Genomic DNA, 13,558 nt, shown 5'->3' with positions numbered 1-13,558 from the left:
ACCACACAACATTTCCTAACACACCACCAGAATCAATCTAACCCCCCATCCCTCAACTACCGATTAGCCGCCCAGTCTCAGCCCCCCAAATCAACCATATCACAAACCACAAACCATAAACCACCATTCCACAAACACGCACACAAACCCATAACCCCGAAAAGAGACATGCAACAAAACTTATCTGTTTCTCTTCCATCTAATCTATCTACTCCATCTAATCCATTCATATCTCATGAATTAGGGATACAACATGAGAAACATATGATTTAGTCACAAATATTCGGTTAAGGTTATAGTACTGAGCCACAGTAATCTCGAGTTCCATCATTTCATAATGTTCGTTTCACGGCAGTAGTTTGAATTTCCTGTATTTCCTGTATTTTCTATTTTCTACCCCTTTTCCAGCTTGGTTGTCCGATTATCGATGGATTTTCTTGTGTAGATGTAGATAATGTAGTGATTCCGTTTGTAGATGCGGATTACCGATACATTTCTAGATTTATATTCGATCTCACATCCACATGTGCTGTGCTAATTTTACGAATTTATATGGTAACCTTATCATTCCATTGATGCAACACAAATATTTCCCTTGTGTAAAGCACACTGTGAAGAATTAACTGTGCGGGTGAAAATAACCAGGGTGAAAGTCAGTGGAGAATCTCATGTATACTTAATTCATGTCTCATGGTGTATTCCATAGGTATACATAGGTAGGGCATCTAGTAGACCATTCTACCCATACAGTCTACTCAATCTGGAAAACCCATCTATTAATCCTCCCTCGAACTAACTTCCTCAAAAGCAGCTTCTGCCTCCTCCCTCATCCTAACTCCTTGATCCCCTGCCACCAATCCTAAAGCTCTATCCCTAGATGGTTTCTCCGCACTATTGTTATTCTTCCGCCTCTCTCCAGACTGGCTTCTTGGCAATTTTCCCCGGCCCTTTTCTCTCATCTTAGCTACTTCTTCCAGACTACTTTTCCACGATCCATCATCACCATCACCATCACCATCACCATCACCATCACCATCACCAAATCCAAATCCCTTTTCAAAATTTCCATTCCTATCTTTCTCTGTACTTATCTTAGTCATTTGTAATCTCCTTATATCCACCCTCCTTTTTTGAGCAGTCTGCCTTGCAACATGCGCCAAGCTATTTACACCAAGTCCATCCAATGCACTGAGATCCGTGAGTAGTTTTCTGACTTTGTATCCTGTGATTTCTTCAATGAATTTGTCGACTCCCTCATCACAAGCTGCTGCAGTAGCGACCCTCAATCCCCTGAACATCTTCGTTGTATCTCTTTCTTGTCGGGTTTGTTTTTCCAATGATTTAAGTTGACTTTGTAAATCACCGACTGATTCAGAGACTGACAAACTAGGATTGATATCCAATAGGATAGGAATATCAGGCAGCTTTGCATAAGAAAGAACTTGGCCTTGAACGTAACCAGGTCTTGTTGATTGACTTGACTGATTAGCTTGGGTGGGCATTGGTATGGAGGTAGCATTTGATTGTGGTCGCGGTACTCGATCTACTATTGACCTTCTTTTGACCGGGTCAGGGAAGTGGTGCTGATATTTTACGAAAACCAGATTGACGAGCAAAACATTCTTCATCGGCTGATACATTCGGTTCTTTTTGTTTCTCCCTTGAACCAATGCCTGTTCTCCTCGTTTCGTCATGTTCTTGCAGCAGAGCATCTCTCTCTACCTGTCGTTTGGGAGGTTGACTTGCTATGTTCTTTGTACTCTTATCTAAATCAGTCATAGATAGATTGCACCCCTCACAATGTACTGCTTCGGGAATCTCACACATTCGCATGTTTTTCTTCTTCGAAGTCGGTCCAAATCCAATGGACGGACTCGGCACCGATGCCGTATTTGGACGGACTTTTGAGTCCTTGATGGTATTTATCTCTACATTACACTGGGTACAACGAAGTGGAGATTGTTGAGTGCAAGACGAGACCACTGTGGAAGCGTGTGAAATTTGATGTGGGGTTGCAGGCTCGGATATACTGACATTCTTTGGTTCTTGGGGTAGTTGTCGTCTTTGGGTTTCACCGATTAAAGAAGACTTAAGGACAAGACCTCGACGTTGTTGGCTTTGAACAGTAACGGGAATTTGAGTAGTGAAATGTGGAGCTCGGGTAATAAATGATGGGGCGGCACTTGTTTGGGTGCCATGATTTTTGAGCAGACGTGTATCTTTTTGTTCCATGACGTCCCCAACGGTAAGCACAGCACGAGATTTGCTGGGGAGGTGCTCTAGACTGGCGAAATCTGCCACCCCAATATTATCAACTTGCTCAGGACCAACGAATGAATGTGGGTAAATGGTTGTAGCTGGTGTTATGGGAATATCAGAGGACGTGGTACTGGTAGGAGTTCGAGGGATTTGATCTAGGAAAGAACGAGTGTGCTCAGGTGGAGTATCGAGATGCAATACTATAGAAGAAGACTGTGAATTTGGCTGACTCGTGAATTCCGAGTACGGAGGTGATGCAGCAGCATCTCCAGCCAACTTGCTCAACCTGGCGTGTTTAATAGCAGTGCCGGAATCAGGGGGAGACCCGGCTGAGGTTGGTGGCTTACGGAGCCATGGTAAGGATTTCTTGGCAGGAGACCTCGGACGTTCAGGTGGGACAACGGATTCCGGTCGATATGCTTTTCCAGGCGACGGTGCTCGCGGATGTGCCAGATCGCAACACGGTGGAGACTCAAGACGATCGCTTGGATCGCCTCGCTCATATGCTGGCGTCCACTCAATGACAGTTTCTTCTGACGCAAAACTCATTGCCGAGATTTCTTTGTCCGGTTTTGCATGGTCAGATACTGATTTCTTGATCAGAACATTTGACCCCTTAATCCCCATTTCGTCGTTGGGTAGAGTAGCTTGTGGTGGCTCTCCAATATCAGAGAGAGATCTTCTTCGATCAATTTCAGATTTCGCTAGCAGCCCAGCACTGCTATGTTCATATGGCACTGGCTGAACTTCCGGAACGGTACTCCTACGTTCATACGACTGGACGCCCAGAAAGGGTCGGTTACGTTGTTCCGCCGATGTCACAGCCAATCCAACAGCTTGAAACTCGGCGTGGTAAGGTTTGAGTTCTTGTATAGTCTCTATCGTTTGCGTGGAGAAACTGGTTGAGGGTGCAGATGAAATAGGTGTTTGCTTCGGGGCCTGCTTCGCGGTTTGAAGATATAACTCGAGTTCCCTGGTGAAACGTTTCAAAGCTCTTCTCTGGCTAGGACTACGAGAAGAAGGATTCGAAGTAATACTTTGCACAATAGAATGAACAGAAGGAGGGAATGATTTCCCTTGAGCAAGACTCGCAAGCCTGGATGCTCCAATGAATGCTGTGTTACTTGTTGAGATCTCTTTTTTAGAAGGATCGCCCGATGTAGATATCTCTGCCTGGGTGGCGTTGTGACGAGTGGAATTTTTCTCTTCGTAAAGACTCGCGAGAGTAGATGCAGCCAAAAAAGCTTTACTTCTAGCTGGAGAGACAAACCCAGTACGTATGGATGGATAATACTTCCTATACAAGCTCCTTGAATAAACACTAGTGTCTTGCGGTGCAATCGTTCCAGGATTCGCTTGATAGCGACGGACTTGATTTACGGCTACTCCAGTCAATTGTGTCGAGTTAATGGAGTTCGTTCGACTTTCCGCTTGAGTTTTTATGTTATATTTTGCAACACTACCCTTGATTCTATTGAAGCTCGAACATCCAGCGCCGTCTACAGAATAAATATGACTTTCGTTGGCGGTTTTATAAGGATGGGGTAGTTTCGATTCGACGACACCTTCGGCAGATGGAAAACAATTCTCACTCTCCTGATCCTGCCTAGTAATATCCGAAGAAGGTGATTCCCATCCAAAAACTTCTTGTCTAGCTAGCTTCGAAGCACGGTTTTGCGAGCGAGTGACTGTAAAGCTCTTTGAGGTTCTGGATCTTCGACTACGAGCCTTAGTCCTTTCTTTCCTTCGAGCTTGTTCTAGCGCTCGACAATTGTGTATTTCACAAGTGCCTTTATTGGCGTGAGAGGCACAAAGGGTGAAATTGGTTTGAGGACGATTCGAAGCAATATCTATGCGTGGAAACTTTCGATGAGGACAGCCCTTCCAATGTATATTGAAATTGACCATTATTAACTATAAAAATAGAATCTTGAAGAATGCATATTTTAGGAAATGTGAGGTCTTCGAGATTACCGAGCTGAGAAATTAAGGGAGCTCCTCGATGTCCACTGCTCCTGCCATTCCAATTAAAGCTTCGCACATGATCCGCCAATCTGGAAGATAAAATCCTTCCATCAAGCATATGAGTTCCCTCATCGAATATCTTTGATACCAGGTGAAGAATACATGTCGACCTGCCGCTGACCTTTTCTCAGAAGGTACTCAATTGCACTGAAATCCTTTTTATCTAGAGTTATACTCTTGTCGAATTCGAGCCTGGAATTATCAATAATCTTAGTAAAATTTGTACAAGGAACGTAGAAAATGGTAATTGTTCAATGGTCGACGCACCTCGCAAATGCTTCAAAATGCTTTCTCGACTCCTTCATCTGGTCAATAGTTTACACTGAATCCTTATAGGAAACACCACTCACAGCAGGTTTTTTTCTACTTTCTCTCAAGCATTTCCTATAAAGAGCGAGAACCTCTCTCTGAAGTCCTGATAACCTCGCCATGTTTCCTTCTTTACTAATTGATTGTTGGTGATTGAAGATGTCTGAATAGAAGGAAAAGAAAATAATCGATGATGCGGGCATCAGTGATGCAGTGACATTGCAGGGGTGAGCTCCGAGGGTGGGGATTACATAAGCGGCCTCGGTTCAATAGTCTGAGAAGCATCATTTCACTCTCACCTAGATTTATTGTTAACCATAAACTTAGATTACTAATTATTTGTGGCGCAAAATGAATGAGAATCTTGATGATTCAACATTCAAATTGTACAGGAATGCTACACTCCGTACATTCACTCACAATCATAAGACCATTCTCTATTTTTTCCTACATAGAGCCGCTGATGAGCCGCTGGTGAGCCTCTGTAGAAGCTTAGGTCAACAGTATAAAACACAAAATATCACGCTTCAGGACTAATAATCAACACCAACCACGCTGCCTAGATTCAGAGAAAATGCCCATCTCGTCCTCAAACTTCACAGACCGAGGAAAAACTTCAAAAGCTTTATACTAGTAATCTAGAGCTGCAGCAAGTTCAGACCCTTCTGCATCACGGCGAGCGACCTCCAACATTCACTCGCTTTGAAAGTGTAGGTCTGCCAGCTTTTTGACCACACTGTCCCGCTACTAATCAAAAATAACCATCTAATGTCATTGTGAGTGACAGCCATTCTTCCAAAGCAAACACCTTGCGGTGGAGATAGTATCTCGAGACGCTTGAGCCTGACGGCAAGCCCGTGATTGTATCAGATCCCAAAGGAGATGTTGACGGATCCTAGAGCCACCAGCAACTAACAGACCAAGGATAGAGAAGTGCACACGCGCTGAATTCACGTCTCAGACATTTGTTTAACCTATAGACCAACTGCAATACTTGCCATCGGGGTTGCTCCTGAATCGTCACAAGGAGCCTTCTCGCCGTCTATCCTCAGCAATTTTAGTCCCTGGAAGAACCATACAGGATCAAATTGAATGGTCCTGAATTTTCAAGCAAGCCTAAACCTGCTGGCTATTGATTTCTATCTATATTTTTTCACTGGTCTAGTACCCCACACAATGAATTCATTGTACATGAACAGACTCGATACATATCAAATAATCTTGAGGATCATGGTTCTGCGTGATCAAGAGCATGGGATGAGAAAAATAAATCGAGAGAGAACGTTTACAGAAGTCTAAAGTAAACGAATACATACCAGCTTGTTTGTCCTGAGCCGAGCCAATACGCCCAAGTATGTTCAATCTTCAATCTCAAATATTTCAAACTCAGTAGGAATCCTTCCAGCTTCTCGCTAGAGACAATTTTAGCTCCTTTACAACCAAGTGCCCAACAGCTGGAACCGCCTTGTTTTCAATCCCTTCAGTGCTAAAGAACGATCCTTTTATAAAATCTTTGTACTCGTTCACGCTACCGTCCTTATTGAGCTTGATTTCAGTCACACGATAGGCAAACACATAGTTAGAGACCCTGTTCAATAAGATGGGCCGGAAGTGAGAGTCGGTCACTGCCAATTAGGATGGACACAGAAGTATTAGTGTCGATGAATTCGTGATGATATGCTCCTTGCCGATGTTTGGATAGAAATGGCCGAAATTGAGATGTCGTTGCATGATGTGAAGTCGCATAGATGTGAAAAGTAGCTCTCTTATGGTGAGAGCACTGGTGAAGCTTTAATTCCAATCAGGTTTAGCTTTCCTTGACTATCACGTTACCAAGGAACTATCAAGAATTTTACGAAGTTCTAATTCCAAAGAATTCAAGAAAAATAATATCGTTCCATATTCATTGATACCAATTTCTGCCACATCTTGTTGTCGTGCGCGTGGAAAGAAGGTATTCTAAGATGAGTCAGCAAAGCTCCAGAAAGATGTGGCTGGATGTGGGGAAATATTTACCTCGGGAGATTCCTAATCTCATCTGATATCTTTCTTATCGCGAGTGTTGAATTCCAATCTGAACTACATCTATAATTTCCTCATTCATTCAATTTACTTCATTATAAATTGCTACAATGTCATCGCCTTCATTCTCCGTAAGTCCAATTCAATCAATACTACTACATCCGCCGGGCCTAGATCATTAGCTACCTACACAATACTAATGTTCCTCTAGCGACTTGTCCGCTTCCTAGCTAAGAACGGTCGTACATACTACGGCGATGCCATTCTACCCAAAGGAGTATCAGATATCGCGGAAGCTACTCAAGCCAAAGTGATTACAGGTGAAATATTTGGAAAGCATGAGGTTACAGATCAAATACAAGATATTCGACTCTTACTCGCTCCATTAGCAACCGAAGATGTTAAGACTGTGAGATGTTTGGGGTTGAACTATGAACAGCACGCAAAGGAGGTAAGAATTTATGGATATGAATCTTGGATGTAATTAAAGAAGATGGGAATTTGACTCAAGCTGAGTATATTTAGTCAAATATGCCGATTCCAAAATTCCCAATTCTGTTTGTAAGTCCATGTTTCCGTTCCCCCGAAATTTCAACAACAATTGACATCCCAAAGTATAAACCCATCACATCACTCTCTGGTCCTACCGATTCTATCCCCATTCCCGCGATGGCCCAAGAAGGTACCGGTCTTGACTACGAATGCGAACTTGTAGTGGTGATCGGGAAATCCTGCACCAATGTTTCCGAATCTAAAGCTTTAGATTATGTTCTTGGTTATGCCGTAGGTGACGATGTATCTCATCGTGAATGGCAAATTCAACGAGGAGGTGGTCAATGGGCTCTCGGAAAGGGATTTGATGGATGGGCTCCGTATGGTCCAGGAATCGTCTCTAGTAAATTGATTGATCCGCAAAATCTTAAGATCTTTACGAAATTGAATGGGAAGACGGTACAAGAGAGTAGTACCAAGGATATGATTTTTGGTGTAGCGAAAACTATTGCATTTTTGAGTCAGGGAACTACATTGTTACCAGGAGATTTGATTTTTACAGGAACGTGAGTATTGCGATTTATTGACGTTATGATTTTTTGATCAGAAAGATGTTAATATATGAATAGTCCACAAGGTGTAGGAATGGGAAGAAAACCACAAGTATGGTTGAAGGATGGTGATGTGGTTGAAGTTGGATTGGAAGGGGTAGGAAGTTGTATTAATAAGGTTGAGTTTACTCAGACAACGGAGAAAGCGAAGCTATAAGTTTCTAGACGCTGAAGCGTATGATATGTGGATACCAATTGGAATAAGTTCAACAATACAGCAAAGTTCATCCTATAGTCATATCCTTGGCAGAGCATAATGTTAAGCCTGAGTTTATGTTGAGTTCATATTGTGTCTAGGCAGTTGTAGTATGAGGTAGGATATTGTTTATGGACAGGATTAATGGAGGCGGTGATTTGAGTAGTGTTGATCTTGAGTTATGAGATTATATTCAGAGGGATAATCATTAGGCATCTATATCTTTCCATAGGTACTCAATCTAATGACTGACGTATGCATTGCCTCTCCATCAAGTACATAATTAAGCACCAAAGCACCTTTCAACAATCAACAATAATATCCAATGTCCATCCCGTATCAGCTTTCAAGAAGGAAAGAGGTAATAAAGATCAAGAGAATCTCTGATTGCTATAGCATCAGCGATGCATGCCATAATCACCCATCACAAATACCTACCTACCTTAGGTATAAGTACTAGATTCTTAACAGTAGTATCAAACAGGAATACAAATCCTAACTCTGTTACTCGCGTCCTCCCATGGTAAAGAACGGGCGATGTTGTGTATGCGAGACGACCTTCTAGTCCTCAGTGATCTAATGATAAAAGTCTGGCTGATATTTATTATAAGATTACCTACCTCTTGACATAATTTCAGTCCTATGGGATTGGTCTTGTTGGTAGGAAAGTTGTTATTTATCATCCTACTCTTAATATTTCATTACAGAAATCCACACCCGAATATCACTCATCTATATATTTAAAAATCATTTACTTTGGAATTAAGATAAGTTATCAAGAATGAGAATAGCAATATAATCTTACGATTTTAATTGCAATCCAAATATGGTAAGTCTTAGTTTCAACTATCTTTGACTTCTTTGACATATTATTCCGTCTTTAATCTATGATATATGGTATATTTAGTGTAAAGCCCCAGCTGTATATATACATAAACTACTTGGAAGATATTCATGGTTATGGATATACCTGGATATTACCTGGTATGTGTAAAGTCTGGTGGACCTAATCATCTATCACATCACATCTTAATCTACCCATTACATTTCAATCTATCCATCACGTTTCAATCTATCCATCCCATTGTCACGATTCACCATTAGGATTGATGGTGTTACGATGGTAGCAAACTGATTAATTAGGAGAGCTTAGGCCGTGTGCAAACACGATCAGATTTCATCGAATTAGTATGTGATCTTGGTCACCTGAAGATCGTATGCGCACGCACCATCAGAAATCGCGTGATAAGGAGTCTTGAGGAGCCAGAAAGCTCCTAGGGGCCCCCTTTATTGTTCAGTATATAGTCAGAGTAGTTTCATAGTTTAGGAGCTTCGTGCTCAACTTAGTTATCAATTAGTTTACCTACATTCTACTTGATCTAGTAACGACTTCACTTCCAAGTGAAGACTAGTGATAAAGCCTTAACCCACAACTACCAATCAGACGAAACCTCAGGCAGCCGCTGCCTCCGGTACAGTATCGTTACACCCATCCATCTATCCATACACACAGACATATTATTCTCCGAATCGGAGAGATCTCGCATACAGAGTACTCATATATCCCACACATGATATCACTAATGTATCCACTAGATGATCTAATATGATACATCTTAACATCTTTAGCTAACATCTTCAGCTATCCCACTCCGCACCCCTCATATCCATGATATAGATATACAGCGCCAACGTAGCATCTAGATCTTAGATCTCATCTTCGATCCTAGATCTTACATAATGATAGTCCAGCTCGACCTACTTAGGTTATATATTTCTGATAAATCCGCTAAACCCCCACGCGAATCCTACCCAGCATAGACACCCAATACCGAATACTCAATACGAATATAGCAAGATTACACCCCTCCAAAAACGCTGCAACTAATTCCCCCGCTAATCTCGATCCTTTCCCGCATCCAAAAGAAGTAATGATTCCCAAACCCCGATCTCAACTCGAATCGCGCATAATGTCCCAGCATATATTAGCGGATTATAAATCTTGATAAAAAAAATAAATACGTGCTAGATACCTAGTATCTAGAAACCTAAAACCTCGCCGATTAACCCTATCTATCCTATCCTATCTCATCTCATCTCATCTCATCTCATCTCGCATAGAAATGATAAAAAGAGTAGAAGAATAACAAGGTTTGAATCACATCGCTTGCTTGTGCTTGTGCTTGTACATATGCATATGCACGATCGATGAAGATTTTACTTACTAACCTGTTTACTTACCTACTTTGTAGATATCCTAATATAATTTCTCTTTTCCTTTCTTTTCCCTTTCAACTTCAACAGTACGTACTGTGCCAACATGCATTATAAATAACCTACAGTATCAGGAATCTGAACCCCAGACTCCGTATTCTAGATTCTCGATTCTAGACTCGGGTTAGTGATCTGCTCAGCTAGTTAGTTAGCTATGGAGATATATCCGTCCACTCAATCTATATCCTATTTCGTATATACGGAGTGCATATACATGCATACAATAACAGGGACATCAAACCCCTATGAAAAAAAGCAACACAAAAGTGTAAAATAAAACACAGTAAATTCAAATATAGTATCGCATCGCATCTAAAATCTCTAAATTAGTCTAGTCTAGATCAAGGAAGAGCACAGCATAGCACAGGACAGCACAGGATAGGATAGGTACGGGCCGAACCCTTTCTTTTCCCCTCCCTAAGTTCCCTTCAGCGCACTTTGAACCTCAAACCTCAAAGTTCAAATTATATCCATCTTTTCTCTTTTCTTTTCTTTTCTTTTCCCTATCATTTATCCTAAAGATCTGATCTCCTCATCGCACCAGATCTCCTCAGATCCAGATCCCACCAGATCTCCACACCGTTTCATCCAATTAATTTAATCCAATCCAATCCAATCCAAATCAATCAGATTCTTATCTAGATCTTACCTAACTTACCTATCTAGATCTTACATACATACATACATACCTACCCCATAAGATCCTACAATAATGACTAACTGAAACATCTCATTCTATCCAATCCATCCCCCACCTCCTCTATTCCCCATTCCCCACACACACACCTCATAAAATAGGGTAGGATCAATATCGATATCATCGTCATAGATATAGATATAAACATAGAAATAAAAATAAACAAATCAGCAAAAAGCAACAGAGATATCTCCGGAAAATTTATGATTTATAATTTGTGATTTCATGGAATGATTCATACATAGTATAATATAAATATAGATATTCGTATCTAAAACACACATATATATATATAACAATTATTACTACTTAGATAAATAAATATACATATCTCCAACCAGAGTCAGAATAGAAAAAACTAATTTTCAAATATAACATCAAAATACATAGAGTCTACATAGAATTAAATTACAAATACAAGAGATAAAATTGGGAGAATAATTATACTATTCATAAGGGGAAGAATAGGAATAGGTATTAGCTAGGTAGGTTGTGAGGAGAGTGTTCAATTATAAATCATTAGTCTTCTACTCCGTACACTGATCCCATCTACCTCGTATGCACGTATGCACACCTTTTTATACCTACCTAGTATTCAGTCTAGTTTATATTTTCATCAACTCATACTATGTACAGTGAGCGATACATCATCATCATTGATTTCCATCTGAATTTACTATAATTCACCAATTTGTATTGTATTGTACACATCCAGTAACCTATACATTCAGTATCTAACCTTCCATCCAACAACCCAAGTACCTAATCATAATCCATAAAACCCACAAACAACAACGCCATACCATATAACTAATCCAAGCCATCAAAGCTCCTCCATATCCCCATCCCCATCCCTCTCCCTATCCCCCTTCGTCTCCATCCCCGTAAAATTATACCCCGGTCTCCTCCAATCCAACGGATCACCCCCAGGCAAACAAACACCCAACCTCCAAAAATAATCCCTATGAGCAAAGAACAGCTGCCAGAGTTTGTATCTCGTCGGAACAGGAAGATTTAGCCATCTTTTTTGAATTTTCTTCAAATGCATATCTTCATTTTTTTCTTCTGTCTTAGCTTCTGTTTCTTCGATAGTACCCCATTTTGAATTTCGTATTTCGTCGAGAAAGTTCACTGGGATTATAGATGATATATCTTCCCCCTGAAACCACAAATTGTCTCCGTCACTTCCAGTAATACAATCTTTATCCTCATCACCGTAGCAAAGATGAATATCTTGAACTTCAGGTTGTAAATTTTCCTTCCCGATGTATATCTCTCCGGCATGAGTTCTATAACCCCACTCTTTTAGAGGAAGTAACGGTACTGGATCTCCTACATGTGTTACCTTTCTATATCTTCTATCCATGCCATCGTGATCTCTCTCATCCAATTCAAAAACTCCATCGATAAATTCCATTAACCCATCATTTCCAATCATTGGCTCTCCAAAAGTTGTAACCATCGTTCTCCATCCATTCCCTTCGAGTTCTAGTCCTGCAAGAGCGGCAACTGCTCCCCCGAGAGAATGTCCTACAAGATGCAATTGATATTCTGGATATTTCTGTTTCAAGACATTAAGATGCGGTAGGATATACGGACGTGTATTAAGCCATGATGTATAGAATCCTGTATGAACCGTACAATTTGTACACTTTCTCTCCAATTTTCGCAAATTTTGTTTTGTTGTCATTGACTTTAATGCATGTTGCCACCTAAAGCGCCAAGGTCGACGAATTCGACCGAAGAGCCGCTGTACAACACTTGTTTCAGAAGTAGCACCAGAAGCACCCTGGTCATCAGGATCCTCAGGATATGGTATATATTCCTGCGGCACGGTACTCAAATCCGCAATCGTATTCGCAATAGAATAAGTACCCCTAAAGGCGACAATAATCCTACCTCCCCTCCCATCCCCTCCACTCTGCAATCCATGATCTAGTACAATATATCCAGAACTATCACTTTTCACCACCCCTGTATTAAACGTATCTACCAACTCGTACCCAGGAAACTCATCGCAGCGACTAGCGCATTGAAAAGGTTTCGAAATACCGCTTGTACCAATACAGTAGGATATATCGACTAGACGGGCTAATTCTTCCAGAGAATGGAAGAGGCGTAAAGATATTGTTGGCTGATTGTGCGCTAATTGGAATTGCGTGGAGATGGAGGAGGAAGGAGAAGATCGAGTATGAGATGCAGAAACAGATTGATCGATGGGCTTGGATGCGGGAAAGGCAGCATGGTGCAATGGCGTATTTGCAAATGTTGGATGTGCGAGAGTAGACGATGCGATTCCCAGGAAGGTAATGGCGAATATGGTATTGATGCTAAGAAAGCGCATCTTGTCTCGTGGTATCTTACATATTCAAATGCAATAATTTACTTGAAGGAAGAATATTAATGTTAGGTGAAAGGAAGAGAAGGGGCGGTGTTGACATGAAGTTAAAGTCTCTGAATGTTGAAAGTTGGTCTTGTGATAATTTGAAGTCGGGGCTGCAGGCGTCATTGTCTTAGGCTAAGCTAGGGCTAGCGAAGCGAATCTGGTTACTCAAGATTTTCTCTTTTCAGTACATCACATTCTCTAGATTTAGCAAAATAGCCGCCAAAACATGGGAACATTTAAAACTATTGGATCATTCTTGAAAGTGGACTTTTACAATTTGTGAAATG

At 41.1% G+C, this 13,558-nt stretch overlaps 5 protein-coding genes across 5 annotated transcripts; 3 read left to right on the top strand and 2 right to left on the bottom strand.

Moving 5' to 3' along the window:
* Positions 1 to 776: 776 nt before the first annotated feature.
* On the bottom strand, positions 777 to 4,167 carry SS1G_04494 (predicted protein; the record flags this gene model as incomplete). Its single annotated transcript, XM_001594636.1, has 3 exons — positions 777 to 1,546; positions 1,596 to 1,745; positions 1,824 to 4,167. 3 exons carry the CDS (start codon positions 4,165 to 4,167, stop codon positions 777 to 779), a joined length of 3,264 nt encoding a protein of 1,087 aa, XP_001594686.1.
* A 777-nt stretch (positions 4,168 to 4,944) lies between these two features.
* Positions 4,945 to 5,729, top strand: SS1G_04493 (hypothetical protein; the record flags this gene model as incomplete). The annotated part of the gene is made up of 3 exons (XM_001594635.1): positions 4,945 to 5,067; positions 5,157 to 5,303; positions 5,655 to 5,729. The coding sequence occupies 3 exons, from the start codon at positions 4,945 to 4,947 to the stop codon at positions 5,727 to 5,729; spliced, it is 345 nt and encodes a 114-aa protein (XP_001594685.1).
* Positions 5,730 to 6,725: 996 nt separating this feature from the next.
* Positions 6,726 to 7,875, top strand: SS1G_04492 (hypothetical protein; the record flags this gene model as incomplete). The annotated part of the gene is made up of 5 exons (XM_001594634.1): positions 6,726 to 6,746; positions 6,827 to 7,066; positions 7,141 to 7,176; positions 7,231 to 7,673; positions 7,737 to 7,875. 5 exons carry the CDS (start codon positions 6,726 to 6,728, stop codon positions 7,873 to 7,875), a joined length of 879 nt encoding a protein of 292 aa, XP_001594684.1.
* Positions 7,876 to 8,740: 865 nt separating this feature from the next.
* SS1G_04491 (predicted protein) lies at positions 8,741 to 9,192 on the top strand (the record flags this gene model as incomplete). Its single annotated transcript, XM_001594633.1, has 2 exons — positions 8,741 to 8,743; positions 9,058 to 9,192. 2 exons carry the CDS (start codon positions 8,741 to 8,743, stop codon positions 9,190 to 9,192), a joined length of 138 nt encoding a protein of 45 aa, XP_001594683.1.
* A 2,516-nt stretch (positions 9,193 to 11,708) lies between these two features.
* SS1G_04490 (hypothetical protein) lies at positions 11,709 to 13,229 on the bottom strand (the record flags this gene model as incomplete). Its single annotated transcript, XM_001594632.1, has 1 exon — positions 11,709 to 13,229. The coding sequence occupies one exon, from the start codon at positions 13,227 to 13,229 to the stop codon at positions 11,709 to 11,711; it is 1,521 nt and encodes a 506-aa protein (XP_001594682.1).
* Positions 13,230 to 13,558: the final 329 nt, after the last annotated feature.

The sequence above is a fragment of the Sclerotinia sclerotiorum genome, genomic scaffold (assembly GCF_000146945.2).
Source record: "Sclerotinia sclerotiorum 1980 UF-70 scaffold_5 genomic scaffold, whole genome shotgun sequence".
NCBI classification, from domain to species: domain Eukaryota; kingdom Fungi; phylum Ascomycota; class Leotiomycetes; order Helotiales; family Sclerotiniaceae; genus Sclerotinia; species Sclerotinia sclerotiorum.
Note: the sequence above shows the minus strand (reverse complement) of the source record. Positions and strands in the feature narration are given on the sequence as shown.